Source organism: Watersipora subatra, chromosome 8, assembly GCF_963576615.1.
Source record: "Watersipora subatra chromosome 8, tzWatSuba1.1, whole genome shotgun sequence".
In the NCBI taxonomy this organism is placed as follows: domain Eukaryota; kingdom Metazoa; phylum Bryozoa; class Gymnolaemata; order Cheilostomatida; family Watersiporidae; genus Watersipora; species Watersipora subatra.
In genome coordinates this window covers 11427069-11448624 of record NC_088715.1, presented here as the reverse complement: position 1 = coordinate 11448624, position 21556 = coordinate 11427069, and the positions used below count along the sequence as shown (strand labels likewise).

Genomic DNA, 21556 nt, shown 5'->3' with positions numbered 1-21556 from the left:
TATTTCTCACTTTGTAAATAATTTAAGCAGTGGATAAACAAGTAAGTTTTTTATCTTTTCACAGAAGTTATAATTCGTTATGTATGATTAGTATATGTGAAATTATCTTTTTTATTTAGGATCTACACATTCCTTGCTTCCGTTAGACAACCTGGCATCAGCTCTTCTCACAGGCACAATATCTGCTGAGAGTTCAGCTAGGGATGAGCAGTTTGAAGCACTGTTTAAACAAATATCTAAGATGGTCTCTGATTATGACAGTCAGACTGAAAATATGCTAAAGATGATTCAGAGGAAGAGGGATGAGCAGGTGGGAAGTTAGCTCAATCTTGGTTTTTGTTTAATTATTTTCTGCACCTTTTGATTTACACTTTTAACTCATTAATGTTTGTTTCCTATGTTATACATCAATCATATAATAGTGAAAGATCTAGAATTATTTGTAATTAAGAGCTGGTTCAATTCAGAACTCTCACTATAACATATCCTCTACTTTAAGCGAAGAAAAGCTAGCTGTGGTAATGTTGACTCACATCGTACATCTGAAAGATTTCCTTATAAGGCCCGTGCTGACCTTGATCTCTATGTGGGCAGATTTGCACTCAAACTGAAGAATTTGAAACTTGAAGAATCTCCCACAAATCATATCTTTGCTCCTTTCAAAAGAAAAAAACCTAGGCTTAATTTTTTACTCAAATGGCCATACAGTAACTGTAGCAGTATTGGGTTGTATCAACCAATCTTAATCATTTCGGTCAGTTTTACTCAGCTTAGGGTTCATGGCTATGGTAATTCCTCAATGATCTTCAATTCAATTCTTCAACACACACCTACAATAAAAAATTAAATTAAAATTTTATTTTTTATAGAATACATGGTCTATTAAAAAATTAAAAATAATATTACTTATTGTTCTGTCTGAAATAAAATAAAGCAAAAAATGTTTTTACTGTACCTAAAAATGCAATGTCTGCCTAACTTTTCGTTAAATGTTAGGCTATAATATAGTTTTTGATAAGAATAAAACTCATGTCCCGGATATTCAGTATGGTCTATCGATACTCTAACGCCTGCACCAATCAATCATCTCTAAGCCTTTTTGAAAAATTGTACCTATTCCCTGAACTTTATTAACACATGATCTTACACAGTAAAATAAATCTTGTATATATCCATAGAAATAACTGCATGGATAATTTATCTCTGTATTTGTGGTAACGATAATTATAGCATCACAATTATATATTCAATTGTGATGCTATAATTACCACTATGCATATAGTTGGTATTATCAAGGTGGCCATAGCAATAATGCATTATAATTATTGCACAGATTATTATGATAACTATGCTTATGAGTGTAACTACAGTGATGACATCAATATTTTGATAATGATCTCATCGCTATTATAATGGTGATGACATCACTATTATAATAGTGGGTAAAAAGCAAATGGCTTTTATTCAGATTAAAACTATTTCAATATACCTGTGAACTGCCTGAGAAGAAAGTGAGTTTCCAACTTTGTATATCTAGAGGGACATTCATCAGTGATGTTTATATTCATGTTTTGTATCAGAGTTGACTATGACTGTAGATAAACTCACTGAAGGAACAGTATGATGAAATAGAAAAGAAGGTGCTTGAGAACAGGCAGACGTCTAAATTGCAGATGACTGACTTTCTGGAGGATGTGGTTCTTGAAAAGTGGAGAAGTCTCAGGAATCACAGAGAAATGTTGGAAACTAAAATCAAACATTCTCCACCAGTGAGCAAATATTTGAAAATTTATAGTAGAACTATAGTGAAGGTGGCGTTCAAATGAAGGCTGGAATTGTATTTTGCCAATGGCTTGTCAGACTTTTGGAAAGATAACTTTTAGTTTTTTTCCCTGGCAAAGCGAATGTCACCCACATTTTGTCCTCATTTTTGGTGGAGCGATATTAAACCTTTTAGATGCAGCAGCTCTGCTAGCTTACCACAGATTTGTCAATAATTTCCTAAAAATATGCATAGTAAAACTGAGAAATATCTTTAACAGTTGATATACGTTGCTTGCAATTAGCCTGCAATGATATTAAAACCTTTCTCCTGCTGTGCAATTTGTTAGAGCTGTCAAGTTTTATTTCATTCTTTTTGAAGACATATTTCTACTTTGTATCAATGGTTCCCAATGTTGCATAAAGTTTCATTGCACTGATTGATATGTTTTTTTACATTTTGCGACCAAAACTGACTTTTTATAAGCAATATGTTAGGAGTTACGATTGTCAATCAATTGTAAAATCAAATGTAATGGTGCTATCAAATAATATGCTATATATTTCTGCTAGTTTACAAGTATAATGATAATCAATCAAATGCTACAAATATATATTCATGAACAAGCGACATAAACGAACTATAATTATATTACATGCAGAAAGAAAATTTAATGTTTGTAAAACAAACATATTTGCATTTTTTGCTTGGATAGCTGCATTGTGATTGTTATCTTCAACGGAACAAACATTTTATGGTTGTCCAATGCGTTTCACATAGTCTTCTGACCTCAAACTTTCTGCTGCCCTCCTGAAATAGTTGGTATCAGTGTTCAAACATTTTTTGGCAAAACGGAACTCTTACATGCTCCATTCAGCACAAATGCAACGCGTAAATGTTTCGCTTCCTAAATGTGCATTTTGGCCTAAAACTTGTCGTTCATCTACCATCATAAATTTAAATTGTTTTTATATACATGTACTTCAAAGTATCAAAACCGTATTAAACAAAGAACTACTATTACCTGAGACAGTTATTAGTTATTTTTATGGTATCGCATTCAAAGTTTTAACAAAGAAAAAGCAAAAAACTTTGAAGTTGGACAACAAGAGAATTGATTGCTTTTGACATAAAGGATTTTTTTAACCAGTCGTGCTACCCGAGGTTTCCTGGATAATAACAAAGTCTTTGGCCAGAAAATTGATTTATATTTAACGTATAACAACATTTGCCATTCTACTATTCATATTACATGTAATGAGAAAGTGTTTTGTGTAATTGAAATAAATGAGTGAGAAAATAAAAACCAATGTGAAGGTTTCAAACTCTGTCAAACAACTTTTATACTCAAGTTTCCTCATATCATGAGGAAATTTTTTGTGTGCAGGTCAAATAAGTTGAAAAAATAACACGACTATAAAACGGTTTATATGTGAATGTAAAATAGTTCGCAAGTAATAGATAAATTAAAACGTTTTTGCTATGATTACAATAAAATATGACTCGGTAATAAAACTAATACAAACAGAAAACACTAAATAAAACTCCTGAATATGTAGAAGTAATAATAACAATTCTTCCATAGAAGTCTGTGTCTATAAAAAGGTTACTGTTCCACCAATAGCTAGTCATAAAAACTTTGAATACAGAGACACTCCTACTGAATGAAGGCTTGACCTGTTGGGTTATCTGATAGGTCTTGTAGAGAGTAAAGGGCTGCTTGAGTCCTTTACAATACCATTTTTATGTTTGTACTAAAAGGCACAAGTATTGTTCATCAAAACGAATGTATTTAAATGTAACGAGGTTCTGCTGCAGCAGTAACCTTTTTTATACCCACACTTCCATAAACTCCTTTAGCATTTTTTTTCTTCATTCATTTGAACTCGACAAATCTTTTCATGATATGAAGTTCAAAAGTTAGAATGTTATATATTGTACATGTTAAATAAAATAATATTTTCTACACAATTAATTTTTATTATCATTTACAATGTTTACATTTTTTGTATTTAGTACATACACACTTTAATAGGCTACAGAAAGCTATAATATAAGAAAATTTAACATATTTATGTTTAGAAATGATCAAGAAAAATCAGTTAAGGTATATAAAATCATCAGAAAGTAGATGTTTTCTGAATGAATAGTTTAGCCTTTTTTAATATGTACGACTGCTAATCAGCTAATAACTAAACATTGTATTCTTTGCCGTAAACCACATTTGTTTTTTTCTAACAATAGCTTATACATATGATGTTGGTCTATGTAAAGTTATAGCAGCTTTTTAATAAATGAAACATGTACATATAGGATGATATTGTGAGAGGATTCAAGGCGATGAAGGAAAAAATGGACAAATTCATGGTTGAGGAGTTGCCTAAGCTAGAATTGGGAGGACAACTCCAAGTAAGGCAAACAGGTATGTTAAAAGAATAAAAATAAAGGATAAAAATTGTAGTCTATAGTAAGACTTCTACCATATTATTTATGTTAAAGATGATTCTAGAGGAAAATTGTTATGTTTACAAGTGAAGAAGCTATCTTTGGTAATTACTTTGAAGGCGCATGGTAGAGATGTCCCGATTCTAAATTCACCGGCCGATTCAGATACCGATCCGATATACCGATTCTTATTTAAAAATAATCCGATTCAGATACCGATTCAGATCTTTTGTGTTTTATAGATCCCTTCATTTTCATATTCATTTGCTCACACTTATTCATCTTTGTTCATTTTTTTATGTAAATATAAATATAATGCAAAGAAAATATAATTATTACTGTATTTATTTGTTTGTATTTATGGAAAAAGTATATACATGAGTACATACTGACATACCGTGCATGTAGTAACAAAACAGTCCATGTTTCTTGTAATTGGTAAATAAAGGTAATTACTGTTATTGCTACAGTTATCTCTGTGATAACGAAGTCTCTCTTTTATTGATGAATAAACTGCTGCACCTTTAGAAGTTTGGAGCAAATCAATATTTCTTTCAATTACCGTTAATGATTCAATTATCTCAGTAAGAAGTACCTTTATTTCATCAATATCGATGTAGCCAGCCGTACTGAAGTGGGGACTCACTTGCCACAGATGATGGAGGACAGGCTAAACACCGATAAGCCACTGGGGTTAACATTTTTTGTACCATACAAACGATACATTGTATCGTCAGGATCAAGAAAGGGAAAAATAAATTTATGCTACAACTGTTTAACCCTTTGGCTGGGGAAACGACTAGAATGTCGATTATCGGTTGCGTGGGGAAACGACATTTATGTCTATTTCGGTAGACGTTTATGAAGCTGTCCCCTAGTAGCGTTAAACAAATGATATGAACACTAGTAAGTTTTAAATATCATCAACAAGATATCGGTCGATGATTTACAATATGAAACGATTATCTGAGAGGCGTTGTTTTGTGCTAAAAGCTAAACAAGTCGCGCCTCCTTGGAAAAGAATAAAAGTTGGAAAAACCAGTCATTATCGGCTCGACTTTCTAAACGGTAAAATAAAAGATTACTTGATCCTGCGATCGTTAGTGATTTTTTGTCTGATCAGAATAAAAATAATTCGAAGGATAGAAGTGATGTAAACTTTTTTGGTCTTCTAATATACTTGTAATATACAGAGAAAACGATCGTTATGGTGGCTCGCACGGCTACGTTATAGCGTTTGACCCTACCGAAAAAAAATTGCCTCTAAGCATTTTATACATGGACAATTGCTCATGGTTGTATTTTTTGAGTAGTACATATGTGAATGAATATAAATGTACAAAAATTTATGTTCATAGAAATAAGTTCAAGATTTGAGCTATGAATGTTTGTAAAATATCGATTTTATTGAATTTTCGAATACAAATTACATGAGTTTCGGTTGTTTTTGGGGGCTTATACCTGGTCAAAGGGTTAAATATTGACTTGCAACAAAATTCACAATACAGCTATTTGGTATCAAAGGATTCACCATGTCTTACTCTGTCGTTTTGTAAGTGTCAAATGTGTGGAAAAGGGATTGCAAGCTCTTAAAAGGTCAAAAACGAAAAGCCGCCGTAGATTGGAATCCAACATTTCTCTGACGTAGTAATGAAATTTGGTTATTGTTTTGTCACGTGATGTTATCACGTGAATTGAAAGGCCAATAAAAAGCTCAATACAGACTTATCATAGCACTAGTTTATGACAAACACTTTGGGTTTTACCAAAGACCTCGTATCAAATATAGATGCTCGTTACTTTACAGTTTTGTTTCAGCCTAGTCTAAGCGGCAAGTCATAATCTGATCATGTGACCCAATACTTAGCAAATAATTTTTGCAGCACTTTTCGATTATCACAGCTGACCAACAGGCTCGTCAAGATTATCAGACCATGATATGTACTCCTTCGAGGGAAGGCTAAAAAATAACTAAATTTTTTCGGGAAGTTATAAGATATCCCTGTTAAAGGTGACAGCATTACAATGACGATAAAATAGACGCGTAAGAACAATAGACATGGTTTTATTGAATGCGTAAATTATATTTGTGACAATATTACGTGTGGCTGCAATTAACTGTTCGTTTTTTAGCATTTAAGAGCTTGTAATCACATTCCCACATATTTGGCACCTACAAGACATCAGAGTAAGACAGGGTGAATCTTTTGATATCAAATAACTGTAATGTGAATTTTGTTGCAAGTCAACCTTTAAATAATTTTTGTAATGCTAGTAAATAGAAATATTACGATGTGTTCTTGTCTCCCATTTTTGTTATCTTGTTCGTGATTGGCTGTACTAAATCCTATCACTGTAATTGGGAAATACTACACTTTGTGATTACATCCTGAGTAAAGCAAAAATGTTCCTCAGCTTTGTTAATCAGGCTATAGACATGAAATAAATCGTGTGACAGGCTCAAAATTCATTAGGTAAAATTAAGGAGCTTCCATCTGATGATTTTTATTAGGCTAAAATACGGTTTTCTGCTAAATAGTTTATCTGTAAAAAGTATCGGAAGTTTCGGATTTCTTAAGAATGTTCTGCCGCTAACGATTCTGATACATAACACCCATATCGGCACCAATACTGAATCCACACCAAAATTGGGCAATTCCAGCGCATTGTGTTCAAAGACATGTTAGCTATACAAGCTCAACGTGACAAGTCAAATAATGCAGCAAATCGTGCAGGTGTTAAAAATAGGACAAGGGAAGAGTCAACAATGACTACTAGAAGAAAAACAGCAGTTCACATATTTGCATACTCATTAATTAAATAGGAATTTATGACAAAAATAGGTTACTATGTGTTTTCTTTCCATCTTTCAATAATTAACAAATATTCAAAGTTTATCCCATATTTACCTGTAAGTTAACAGAAATGATAATTGCAATGAAAATGCGCAGATACTCCCACTCTACACTCAGGCTGGGATAATACATAAATATATATTGTTACTGTATATTTGCGTGCATAGCTGGTAAAAATGGTAGTCTCTATATGCAAGCTATACTCTCAGACCAAAATACACATAATAAAGACTCTGTAAAAATCTTTGTACGCCGAGCTGGTAAATCTTAGCCAGTCTTTACATGCATGCTCTGCTCTAAGGCTAAAATATCATAGAAACACCGTTACAGTATCTTTGTTTATATAACTTAATTTTTTGTCACTCCAAAAGTTTTAGTACTTCTAAATTTTGTCAGCTAATAAAAGTCTCAGTATTTTTATTATTCCCATCATTTTCACATTACACAATTTAATATGTTAAACTTTTTCATGTCTCTCGTAGATGATTTGAGCCAATGAGTAATTGAGCCCTAATTATTTATATTAAATGAGTAATTAGGTAATCTTTCTTTACTCTTTTCTATGATGTTGTACTATGCTGCCAAAATACAAATATTTTATTACACCTTGTAAGCACGTCATTATGTTATTATATTATTAATGTTTCAGGTGAAAAGCGTGAGATTGAGTTGAAGATTGTTTCAGCTGATGACATAGTAGTTAACAGCAACCAACACTCTGTAGTTCCTCCACTACTACAACTTCATTTATCCCAGCCTCCAAAGTCTATAACTCTACTCCAATCTCTAGAACTACCATCAGAGCCTGTATCAGTATGTCAGCATGAAGGAGTTACATATGTAGGATTTATTAATGGTACAGTCAGTAGAATCGATAGCAACTACAAGCTGCATGACTCCTTCATCTCTATTTCCGGTCATGTTGGGTCCATCAACCTCCCTGAGAACAGACTATACATATTGTCTTTTAGTAATCCTCTCATAGTAAGTGTCTATGATCTGTCAGGGAAAGTGATCACAACCTGGCAGCACCCTTATCACGGCGATTGCTGTAGCATGCTGACTGCAGCATCAGGTAATGTAGTGGTTGCTGATCCTCCTAACAAGAGACTAACTATTTATTCTCTCACTGGTAAGACTCTACGTAACATCAGCTGCCCTCTTTTGAGTAATAATCAGGTCTCGATATGCGCTGGACATGGTGATGATGTCATCATAGCTGACTGGCAGACAAATAAAGTTTTCAGGTTTAACATCAACACTTGGAATGTCATGTGGACTTTCACCCATCCTCATCATCCACAAGGTCTGGTGTGCTATGGAGACTACATACTGGTAGCTGCATGCAACAGCAATATAATCTACACACTCAGCTATGCTACAGGTAAGTTGTATGTATGAGATGCTGGTTAGTAACATTTTTTGAGAGTGTCTTGTTAGGTTATGAGACATTTTTTTAATTTAGTAAAATGTTTTTTGTCAGAAACTGTTTTAAAATTTGAACTTTTTTTTCAAAAGACTGTTATGGTTATCATTAAATTCATCATCAATTCAAATGATTCAAATTCAATTCAATATGATTTTTTGAATTAAATTAGAATATGTCGTCATAGTCAACTTTAGTAAAAGATCAGGGATATCTATTCTGGTTGTTTTCGAATATAGAAGAAATGGAGAGAACTTTATTGTCTACAATCAGTTCAAAAGCAGTACAATATGTTAGGTATATTTGTGTACCTTCCTAATCATAATTTAATTTGAGTAAAAACTCACTAAACTAGTAAGACAATACAAAGTGGTTATTAAGTTGTTCTGTCAGAATAAGTTCTTGTAATGATGAGTATACAACACTGGCATCATTATTATTATTATTATATTTAATACTTATATTAACATATATTTAATACAATATTAACAGCCAGAGTCTAGTAATGACTGGTACATCATCCTGGTCCTTTAATGACAGGTTATGTTACATACACATTTATCCAAGTAAACCAAGAGATATAGCCATTTTCTTCCAGTAAACTTGGCAACCGTTCAAATGAAAGTTATCAAATGCGTTTTCGGGCAGAGCAGGCAAGTGCTCTGGTACCAGCTTTAGGCTGGTTGCTTGAAGGTCAATTAGTCAAGCCTTGACTTACACCCTAATAAGAACTTTAACATATCTGTAGGGATGGAAACTGACAACTGATAATGAAAACTCATTCATTTATCAGCATTTCATTGTTTTATTCTTTTTATGTATTTAGGTTTTCTACATATTTTCCAAAGGTTTATTTGATTCCTGGCTTTTGTTTTTATATATAATTACCAGATGTAGTCATCAATAAAATCTTGATTGTGGAATATATTAGTGAACTTACAGTAAATTCTAATGGGAGTATGCACATCATCTTATAGCAATTTTGACATGCAAAAGAGTCTGGGAAAGCAATCAAATAATTATACAAATGAATTATGAAGTAACATCTATTAATAGTAGACATGTAAAAAGTGTGGCAGGAATGTAGCTACAATAAGTGACTCAGCCAAACCCAATATTTGGCAGCTGTTTGTTGCTTTCTGACGTTGTGACTACTTTCTAGCAAGATTAGATTACTTTCTCAAGACGAAGTTCTTCAATGAGCACTATTTTCTCAAATTGGTCGATTTATTAAATTGTATCACCTTGCTTATCTTTGCTGACCAAATGGTGGCCATGGCTAAACTTTTGTTGATCTTCTTACAAGTAGAACCTGCAACTTATCGTATCTTATTATAGCAAAATATGAGCTTGTTTGTTATAACTTACAATGTTATGTTTAATTAGATTTGTATTAGCTTTTTAATAAAAATGTTGCCAGGTACTCTATGTGTAGTAATTGTTCATACAAGTATATAATAAGTGTGGGTGTGATGATTGTACAGTAATAATAACTAAGATATTCATATACTTTTATTACAGGTGAAAAAGTATCAGAAATGAGAGGTGATGCCATTCATACAAGTAGTCTCTTCAGGGACCCTATCCGTAGCCTGAGTGTTACTGGTAACACATTGCTAGTACCTCAGTATTGGACTCACAAGTTGTTATTCTATAGACTGAGTGAGAAATAAGGACCACATCCTTTTTAATAATCATATAACAATATTCATGATCAGGTTTCATCAAGACTAAATACTCTACAGTGAAGTTATACTAACAGTATCATTATTATTATCATCATATTTTATCTTCTATCAACTTTCTTCGCTAAATGGCTGACTGTATGATCTTAAACTTATTTAAGCTTATTTAGATGTGGTGCTGTCAGAAGTTAAATTTTACCTTCTGCTCTGTTGCCACCACCTTCGCTTGTTAAGGCGGTAAAAACATTCCAATTATTTGGTTTTACATCATGATATTTATTTATAAAGCATGAGATTTGTGTTCCAACCTTTAATGTACATTTTTACATGAAGTTAATATACTTTTGTGATTATCAAATTATACATTAACAATGAGGCTGATAAACATATTCCATTACAAATATGGGTTTGAATAAGATTTCTGTATGGTGATTACCTCCCCTTTTTACTTAAATGTTGTTGCATATTAACAGATAATATTTGTTGTAAAATTATAATACATGGTACATAAAAGTTATTATAACATAGGAGTTGAAAAGGGTATGGGTATGAACGCTGACATGGGAATGGGCATTGGTAACAGCCACGAGCTTGAATATGGAAATGAACAGGAACTAAGGCATAAACTTCCATAGAGACATGGGTGGTCTCGTGAGCTTCTTTGTAGGCATATACATGAGTCATGTGCATAGATATGGATGCAGTCATAAAAGGGACATATATAGACATAGACATGGTATGTAATCTCACCGAAAAGATAAAAAATAATTGATAATCTATGCAGTACTTGTAAGCATAGACACAGGCAATTAGTGAAAACGTTTATGGACATGGGTGCAGTCATAGACATCTAGACATAGACATGAAAATGGTATGTAATGTAACCACAAAGCCAACAAGAGTTGATAATCTACCGAATAATGTGCTGGGCTTTTACAGATACATTTATAATTTGCACAATAAGGAGACAACTGTTTACCACTATCATTCAGACATATTTACTGCTGCCAAAAATAAGACTTCTGTAAATAAAATAAAACTGCCATGAAAATCTATCAGCTATTTTTATGTGATAAATTCAGTGTTCCTTTTTGCAGTTTTTTAAATATTACGCTAAAATATTTAAATAAAAAAGTTATTTATAACTAATTGAAATTACATTTTGTTTGGTTACTATGAGTGTCACCAATTTGCTCTTTCAATCACATGATCATGACACACTACTTTTGATTTATCCTCCTTATGATGTAGAGATGTTATAGAAATTATGAAGCTACATAACGTCAACAGTATCTTATCAATTGGGTAATCGAAAATGGTTTAAAGTGTTAGTAAGTAAAATATATATTACGGTTAGAAAGTACGTTGATATATTTGGAAATTCTATAGCTACAAACTCAACAATTTCAATGACTTGGTACATGTATTTTTAAACTTTTTCAATTTTATGTTATTAAAATATATTATTACCTTATGGAGTCAGATGCGACTTTAAGGAGACTATGACATCATAATATGCGGGATCATGATTAATTATTATATCATTAGAGTTACCTATTACAATAAGCTTCAAAATGGTTGTCTACCTCATACCATAGTAACTTGACAGGCTGATAAGATCTACCCATTATAATGAGTTACTAAGTAGTTAAGTACCTCATCTGTTATTACAACCAAAGCCTATAAATGCTATTGTTAGAGTTAGAGCTTTTATCAAGGGGCTTCTATTGCTGCTAAATACAACATTTGGTGATTTAAATGTTGGCAGACACTTAGTCATACAGACATTTGGGAACAACTCATGTGACTCAGTAAAAATAGCAATTCGAAATTGAAGTTGAAATGAATTGGAATAAAAAGAGACTTAAATTATAAATATTACATTCAATTATTTGATGCAAGTTTTACTATTCCTGAGACACCATATATTATTAATAGGTTCAATATGTGACCAGCATAGAAGGTTCCGCTCATTCCTAAAATTTTCTTAAGGGTTTCTGTGTATTACCTAATATTTATAGCAGCCCAAAGCACCTGCCTGACATGTCAATCAACCAGCTTATTCATTTTATTATTGGCTAATCAAATAAATGACTTCATCATCTCCTTGGGCTTTGGTCAATATAATTAAAGCAGATGAGGAAGATAAGAAAAAAATTAAGCGTTCTTTTGTTTTTCTGGCAATTTTTTATGTTTTCTATTTATATAAAACAGCTTGGTTCAAACGAATTTACTAAATTCAACAATGTTGTAAATAGTAGATGGTGTTAATTAAACTCCATTCATACAATACCTTCAAATTAGGAGGAGTGCCACATGCATAACCCTTAGAATCGTTACGAATGTCAAAGAACATTGGCTAAGGTTCAACTAATTAACTCAACTATAGTTCAACTAATTTTCTCCAAATAGCATGTCAGTTAGTCTCAAGCTTGCCATTGTTTGCAAGTTTTTATGAGATTCCAAGTAGATTATTATCTTGAGTACCAATACTGTAACATCCCTAATTTAGCAACAGGATTGACTGTTTATAAAACTTAAGAATAATTTTATTTCGAAATATAGATCAAATGAATGTAGAAACCTTGTTTGTAAATTACTTTTAAATAATCAATATGGTGATCACTTCATAGTGGTAAGACAACTCCCAGGTGAATTTACTAAAGTTATAAAGATGTACTTGCACCAAATTTTTGTTGATTCTATCAGAAAGTAAAGGTATTGTTCTAGCATTTACAATGGTTTTTGATGTTTCATGTTAGATGTTTCAAGATTAAAATCAACAAAACTTTATGTCGATAGAAATGCTTCGAAGAAATAAATATGCCCAGACATACCTGAAATAATATACATAGCCACGAGGCTGTTTGAATCTTGCTCATATTCACATTGTCTATTGCTATCAACTTTTTAAAAATAGATTGACCCACCGGATCCACTCTGAAAATAAAGAGCTAACTTACATTAACCCTTTGTCTGACAAAGGGTTAATGCGGTAATGTTGTAATTTATTAGTGTGGCAAATACATTTTTTTGAGTAGCTCCTAATATTTGGTTCAATGGAATTGAGTCGAGAGAATATGAGAATATGACATACAAAAGATATACCTGGCAATACAGCTCTGGTTACACTTAATTAACTAATCTATCAGGCAAGTTTTAGAACAGGTGGTGCGGATGTATTTAATATTTTCTACAAATCGTTTTTTGTTCATGGTTACGCGACTGATTTTTTGTATGATAATTTTCAAAACATTGTCTTGCATTATTTTAAGCATCATTAATTATTATATAATTTTTAAAAGTCAAGATAGATTAATCTCAGCGACGGTTTTCATTAAAATCATCCATCCCAACAACTTACATAGTTTCAGCTCTTATAATAGGAAAAATTACTCTACTACAGTAAACTCATACTATTAATGTATGGTATCTGGATATTTCTCCTCATTTCTGATCCTAGGATATGTAGCTCACACTGTTTTGTATATGCAGGTTAAGAGTAGCCACCACTATGCTCTTGTTAGTCCTGGATATGTCCAAAATAGTAGCTTCTGTCAGAATTGGAAACATTGAAAGTTGAAGGCTGTCGCCAACAGCCTAAAAGAAAGCAGCAATCAATATGATGACATTAACTCTCCTGACCTCTATAGTGACCTTTGATAAAATGATCAGCTTTAAGATCATTTGCTGATTAGCTTATTTAAATTTGACTTTATCCCAAATAGACTGTAAATTTGAACCTCTTTTTGATTTACTAAAGTAACAATCCGATACGGCTAAAGGAGACTATTAAAAAGGCCCCTTTATATAGCATTGTAGCAGTAACGCGCTATTACACAATTATGTCGAGTGTAACAACAACAACGAAAAACTGTTAAAGACAAGTTGTTAATCATGTTGAAACATACAGGTATCCAATAAAAGTGAAATGGAAGTATAACAACCAAGTAAACTATTAGCATTAACAGCATATTATCCTATTTGTTCTTTATTTAATAGTTTTATACCAGGCCATGGTAGTTAATGTCAGCACAAAGCTAAAATCTAATGAAATAATTGTACTCACAATTACTGCATAGATAAACTATGCAATAATTTTTAGTACTATGACAATATATTCAGACCTGCTAAAAATCACTCTGTCTAACTTATTAGGTATATAAATTACTAGAATATAGCGTTTATGTATTCTATTCATTCATCAATTAATTTAAAAATCATGTTAATATTTCAATGTTACTTTTGTTGAAAAATGCACTAGATAAATAATTTTTGATTTGAAACTATACTTTGGTAAAACCCACTTTGTGTGTGTACGCACACACGCACAAAGTGCATACTATAGGGTGCATACTACATGGTGCATACTATAGTGCATACCTACCATTAAATACACACACGAACACACTCATCACACACGCTCACACACACGCTCACGCACACACGCACGCACACACGCACGCACACACACAGACACAGACACAAATACACACATTCAAGTGCTTGATTGGACGAACGTGTGAACACTCAAACATATGTATGCACATGTATTCAACGTACTCCTGTATTTGGGAACTGTGCATGCAAATGTGCACTCACAATCGCATGCTCATGCCTGCACGCACATGCATACACATACCCACGTGAATCACCTCACACTCACCCACCAAGACGCACACCCAGTAACACAATCTGCAGTGCAAACTTAATATAACAGAAATGTGGAGTTATCCTAACATAAACACATTTGGTGGGTCAAAACTTTTGGTTCTCTCTGATCACCTGAATAAATCATCGAGCTGTTAAAAGCAGCTAATATTGTGGTATATTAATACTTTTAATAGTGATGAAATTTCTGATCAGGTATCCTAGCTGAGTTACTACCACAAAGTAGGAGTTAAAAAGTAATTGCAGCATGAGAGTGATTCCATGGTTAACACAGGTACTATTAACATGGATAACATAGTGAACTAACAAAGCAACAGCTGACATATGATCAGTAGGTCAGCATTTTAAGTCATACATTAACGATTGGTGGTGTTAGGAAGGGTACCCAACCACAAGTTTCTGTACCATATATCATGATAATATATTCTATACTAAGATTGAGACAATATGCAGTGGTGATCCCTAATAGGAAAAGGTGAAAAAGAGCTAACTAACTAAAGATCAAATGTGTACAGTATGTGTATAGTCTGCGTTCATACTCTCTCACTAGATATGTTTACTTATATATACAGATGATGTTTATCACATCTTATACTTGTAAATACTCACACAATGTAAAGTTGTGCCTAATAGAAGTTGCCTCCTATTGAACCCATGAAATGACAACTTCTGCAAAAAAACCTTTCATTTCACTTATAAAGCTAGCGATTTAAAACAAGAAAAATATATGCTTGCATAAATATTTAATAGATTTATCAGTAGGTACAGGTATTGTTTTATTATTTGCAATAGTTTTTGATATTTTAACTGATCTGACTGCAAGTAAGTTTTAAGATTAAAATTGACAAAACTTTCTTGCGGTTAAAATGCTCCATATTTAGCAAGTAGCAAATTTTAATGGTATAAAGAGGTGTATGTGGAACGGTCCGGGAATTATAAATATACAGTCTATTCTTTAGCCAATCATCAGCAATCGTTTTTATTTCAGTCGTAATAAATGTTATCACTGACAAACTAGCTGTCATCTGACCCAGATGCGACATTATTTTTAAATCTGACTGGTCCACCTTGAAACAAGCATCTCATCGTTAGCAACACAAAATATATTACTATTGCTATTTCTTATGCTATTATTCTTGCTTTAAATCTAAAATTAGATCACAGAGAGTAAATAGAACCAATTTAACGATTACGCCTTCTGTATTTTACACGGTAATTCAACTACTATCAATAGCCTGGGATCCTATGGCTTTTACTTACATGTAACTGCTCTCTAAGTATTCTCTTTGCAACTTGTTTTATGTTAGGTATAATTTATTAGGTCAGCAGTAGTGTTATGTTAATTATACACTTACATTAAAATAAATATAAGAATAAGTGTTTTGCTGATTCTACATTTTTATTCACGAAATATATGTGAATATTTTTTTAAAATAACAAATAGGTAAAGCGTAATATAACAGTAGCTTACATAAATGCTTTTTGTTGGTCTTTTAAAACTCAACAAAGTACTTAAAGTGGCTCTTCAAAGAACGATCAGACTGTCTGTTTACTTAATGTATAAACAACATTAAGATAATATAAAATTCAACGACCTTCAAAGTGACCTATTGAAAGCCTGGTCAGCTTTAAGACACCTTAATTCAAGAGAATTCAAAGACATATAAATATAATGGAAAATAGAAATAGAATGTAACTTATACATTATTTTTAGAAGGTTCAGCTCTTTCTTAAAAATTTTTAAAGGATGTCAGTGTATTAACTCTTATTTCTAGCAGCCTAAATCACCTGCCTAACATGTCAACCGACCTTGCTTCAACAAGCTTTATAAATCAAAGCTTGTTCATTTCCTCATTGGCGTATTAAGGAAATGGCTTCATCATCTCCTTTGGCTTTTTCCTATTCAAATAAGACAGTTAACACAGACTAAGAAAATTCCCCACTTTTTTTCTACCTATTAATCTATATTTTCTATATATAAACCATTTGGTTCTAAAGAGTTCACTAAATCAACGATGTTGTAACAAGTAGGTGCAGAACTGATTAAATTACAATCATAATATCCCTTCTAAGGACCAGTAGTGCCACATGCAGTAAATAGTAGATAGTTTTGATTGAATTCCATTCCTACTATCCTAAAAGGAGGGAGTGACGCAGGCATAAATCTTAGAATTATTATGCATGTCAGAGAACACTGGCTAGGGATCAATTAATTATCTCAACTATAGTTAAGTAGGAGGTAGGTGCCGCAGGCACCTACCTCCTACTTAACTATAGTAGTTAACTTACTTAATTAGAGTAGTTAACTCAGCAGGAGTGCTCCTACTTAACTAAAGAGTAGTTAAGTAGGAGCACTCCTCCTATTTAACTACTCTTTCAAAGTAGGGAGTGCTGCAGGCACAAATCTTAGAATCGTTACGCATTTCCAGGAACACTGGCTAAGATTCAACTAATTAGCTCAACTATAGTTAAAGTAATTTGCTCCAAACAGCATGTCAGTTAGTCTCAAGCTTGTCTCATTGCAAGTTTTTATTAGATTCAAAGCCGATTGTTATCATGTGTACCAGTATTGTAATATTGCTAAATTATCAACAGAGTGACTGAATATGAGACTTTTTTGAGAATCATTTTGTTTAGAAATATAAATCAAATGATTATAGAAACTTCATTAGTATGCAGCTTTTAAATCAACTATCCGTTTGTCACATCACACTCCCTGGTAAGACAACTCCCAGGCAAATTTACAAAAGACTTGAAGATGTACTTGCACCAATGGATTTTAGTTAATTCCATCAGAAAGTTTAACCAATAAATTATCATTTGAAATGGTTTTTAATGTTTGGGGTGGTCTTACTGCTACGATGCTCCAAGATTAAAATTGATACAACGTTATCGCTGTAAAAACGCTCAGAAAAAAAATATATGTCCAGATTTGCCCGAAATAATGTACATAGCCTCGAGGCTCCCGGTTTCTTGCTCATATTTACATTGACTATTCCTATCTATTTCTTTTAAATCAATTTACTCACCATTTCTACTCTGTAAATAAACCTGTCTAGCAAAGGCTTAATAAAGCCCTTCCTGCACCTGGTTGGTGGTTTGTGGTGCAGACTCCCCTGTTTTCACTCAGTATCCGGAAGCATAACATTTTTCGAGTAGTTTTTAATATTTGGTCTGTTGGATTTGAGTCCAGATATGCAAAATTACTCCCCAATATATCTCTGATTACACTTCATAAATAAATCTATTAGCCCTTTAGCGACGGTCGGCTTACGGCTTGGAAAGTACCAGCGGACGGGGGCAATTACTAGGGCGATTTGACCCTTCGACATGACTGCATAAAAACTGCAGTAACTTACATCACAACTGCGGTAGTGGCATAAATCAACATGTATGAGAAAGCTGAGAAATTATTCTACAAGCTCATTGTTTTTGCATGCAATTAGCTTGCAAATGCTTTCCAGCAAACGTGTCAATTTGTTGAAGAGATGAGTTTTTTATTTTCATGTGCCAACTTCCATTGCATTTTCCAAAATGATACGAATAATCAAGAATGTTGTACAAATACTACTTGCAAGGATTCATAGGTTCACAACAGTTTGCAAAAAAATTGGTCGTCTAAGGGCTTTGAAAGTAAAGTTATGAGCTCCGATACATTACGGGAGCGCCCCTCGAAATTCTCAGTGCGCGACCTATAAGACAAGCAAAAATTGAAGGCCTGACATGGCCGCCTAAAAATCGCAATAACTTGCATGCAAATTGACATAGAGCTATAAATTAATATGCATTGGACAGCTTAGAAATTTCTCAACAGGCAGCCAATAATTTCCTAGAAATAGTCTGTGATTATTTTTGACAAATTATTAATTTGTCCAAGTTTTCACTTCTTTTTCCATAAAATATCGATAACAAATACATTTTTAAAAGCAATAACTCTGTGAAAATGATTTATAATAAGCATCTGCACAGTGTCATATGTTTGCAAGAGTTTGCAAAAAAAAAATTGTTTAAGTGCATAAAAAGTAGAATTAGGAGCTTCGGTGCATTGCGGGTGAAGACCTTCAAAATGCTCATGACGCCATGCCGATAACCCTGCAACAGTCGCCCGACAAGGCAGCTCAAACCTTGCTATAACTCTTGTGCAATTTGGCATAAAGCTGCAAATGAATATGCATTTGAAAGCTGAGATATTTTTCTACAGACTGAGATTGTTTCCTCCAGACAGCTTGTGAAAACTTAGCATCTTGATATCTATATGTTTGCAGTTATGATTTTTTGCATTCAAATTATTATTATGTATTTCTTGAAGCTATATATGTATCAATTTTGCATATCAACTCATTGCACAGACTCATATGCGCTGCAGCAAAGATTAACTGTTTGTGTACAAGAAGAATGGAGTGGTGGGCATGTATTCACACATTTGGTGAAGCAGCAACAGACAAGAAGCAACATTTATTATGAACAGACACAGCAAATCATGGAGAAATCAATCTGCTACATTGCAGAATATGTGAACTGAACTCTTTTGATTAGTTGGCTGCCCTGAAAAGAGCAATGGACAACAAATACAACATATCAATGCAATGCAGAACAAATACAACATATCAATGCAATGCAGAACAAATACAATAGACTAGATGACATTTCAGCAAATGTATGTACAAAAGCTAAAAATACAAAGCAATGAAACAGTTGCCAAAACTAAATAAATTACAATTTGTAAAGAAATTTATCTAGCATGGTAAGGAATAAAACATGACTCGCACAAAGATACTCCACATGCTAGGCATCTAAATTTAGTTTCGCTTCGTTTACGGGTGCCGTCATCATTTCGCCTTGAGCAGCACTTACAAACTCTATATTTTGGTTTTCTATTTTTCCCTGGACTATTTAGCACTAGTCGATGAGGGGAAGAAGTTGAAGCGCAGGAACTAGTGTATTTGCGGCAAGATCCAGTGTATTCAAATATCTGTTCAATTAATTTATTTTGAAACTCTAGGTCAGTTATTTTACAGCCGCTATGTACTCTATAAACTATGACTGCATTATACACACAAATATCTAATAAGTGAAAAAATAATTTTTTGTACCATTTCATGGTTTTACGCGCAGCGTTATAATAATGCAAGTTTTGATCTGATTTGTCAACTCCCCCCATGTATTTGTTGTAATCCAAAATAGCAGCTGGTTTGCAAATTTTACCCCCTTTATAATTTACTTTGCCTGTATCTACGACTTCCAAGTTTTTATGCATAGTTGAAATTACACAAATACATTTTTTATCTCTCCAACAGCCAATCATACAATCACCATTAGAAAAACTCGTTGTTTCACCTTTTTTAATAGTTTTTCCATTACATAATTTTAAATCTTTAGGAACACCTTTTCTGTTTGGACGCAAAGTTCCGCAAACATGAGTGTTATTTTTTATAAGTTCAGCAGCTAACTCTGGCGAATTATAATAATTGTCCATATATAAGCAACGACCTGTATTCAGCAAACCATTCATTAATTTCATTACTATATTGTGGGTGACTCCTCTGCCGGTACCTTAAGCTTGCTCTCGCTCATCACCTATGTACACAGACAGCTTGTGCACGTAGCCAGAGACAGCATCGCAGAGAGCAAATATCTTAATTCCAAATCTGGATCTTTTAGATGGAATATACTGTTTGAAGCTAAGCCGTCCTTTCCAAGCCAGCAAGCTTTCATCTAAAGATATAAATTTACCTGGCAGTAAAACAGAAGATAACCGCTCACATATCATGGATAACACATTGCCTAGCTTGAACAATTTATTGCCAGCAGGGTTTTCCGAGTTGTCAGTGAAATGTAAACCGTTTAAAATCGTTAAAAACCTGTCTCTTGAAATTATTTTCCCAAATATTGACGTAGATAAATGGGGACGGGTAGACCAGTAAGATTTTAGAGTAGGCTTTTTGACAATACCCATGAGCACAACTAAACCAAAAACTCGCCAAATATCTTTGTCATCGACAGGCTCCCAGGCATCGCGATGTTTTTGAAGGCCATATCTATTTGTTTCGTTAACTATTACATTCATGATGGCCGATGTGATAAAAAAGTTTTAAATAATCAATAATACTTATCTGTCCAGGAATTCGACATTTTACTCCTGCCAAGTTTTCATCAAAATGCAAATCTTTGGGTTTTAAGTCGGCTCCTTTTTGAAAGCCGTAAATACTCCCTGTTTCATCGCCGTCGGTTTCACTCTCATTTTCGCTATCAGATTCACTCTGTTGATCTTCTATTTCACATGCATCGTCTTCCCCACTTTCTTCTGACCTGATATCCTCTTCCTCACTTTCGAACCAGTTGATGTCTTCATCTAAACGTACTTTTTTGGCTGAGCTGGAGCAATCACGCCCGTCCATGTTGACTAGCTTTCCAAAAAGGAAGAGCAATTTTTTGCAACATGTTCTTCTTGCACATGCGTATTAGGGATTACTTTTCAGTCTCAAAACATTACTACAAAACCTACTGAAATTGATGAAATAGTTAATTTTATTTTTAAACGCTATTTTCTTAAAAAAGAAAATATTTTAAAAAAGGTCTATCGTGGACTGATTTCTAACGGGCTTTCACGTGATTCGGCCTCTGAGACATTGCCCGTTTGACGGGCTTTCACGCGATTCGTCCCCAAAGAGCTAGACAAGTTCTGGCAACAGGGCAAAGATGTATTTATTAT

The 21556-nt window shown here is 33.3% G+C and overlaps 1 protein-coding gene across 1 annotated transcript; it reads left to right on the top strand.

Annotated features, from left to right (window-relative positions):
* The first annotated feature begins 8046 nt into the window (after positions 1–8046).
* Positions 8047–10225, top strand: LOC137402027 (uncharacterized). Its single transcript, XM_068088494.1, has 2 exons — positions 8047–8446; positions 10010–10225. Exons 1-2 carry the CDS (start codon positions 8119–8121, stop codon positions 10159–10161), a joined length of 480 nt encoding a protein of 159 aa, XP_067944595.1. The 5' UTR covers positions 8047–8118; the 3' UTR covers positions 10162–10225.
* Positions 10226–21556: the final 11331 nt, after the last annotated feature.

Bases quoted from the DNA above. Each gene is read 5' to 3' on its own strand.
- LOC137402027 (XM_068088494.1), top strand. From the start codon at position 8,119: ATGCTGACTGCAGCATCAGGTAATGTAGTGGTTGCTGATCCTCCTAAC. The intron at 8,447-10,009 runs GTAAGTTGTATG...CTTTTATTACAG, and splicing joins CACACTCAGCTATGCTACAG to GTGAAAAAGTATCAGAAATG.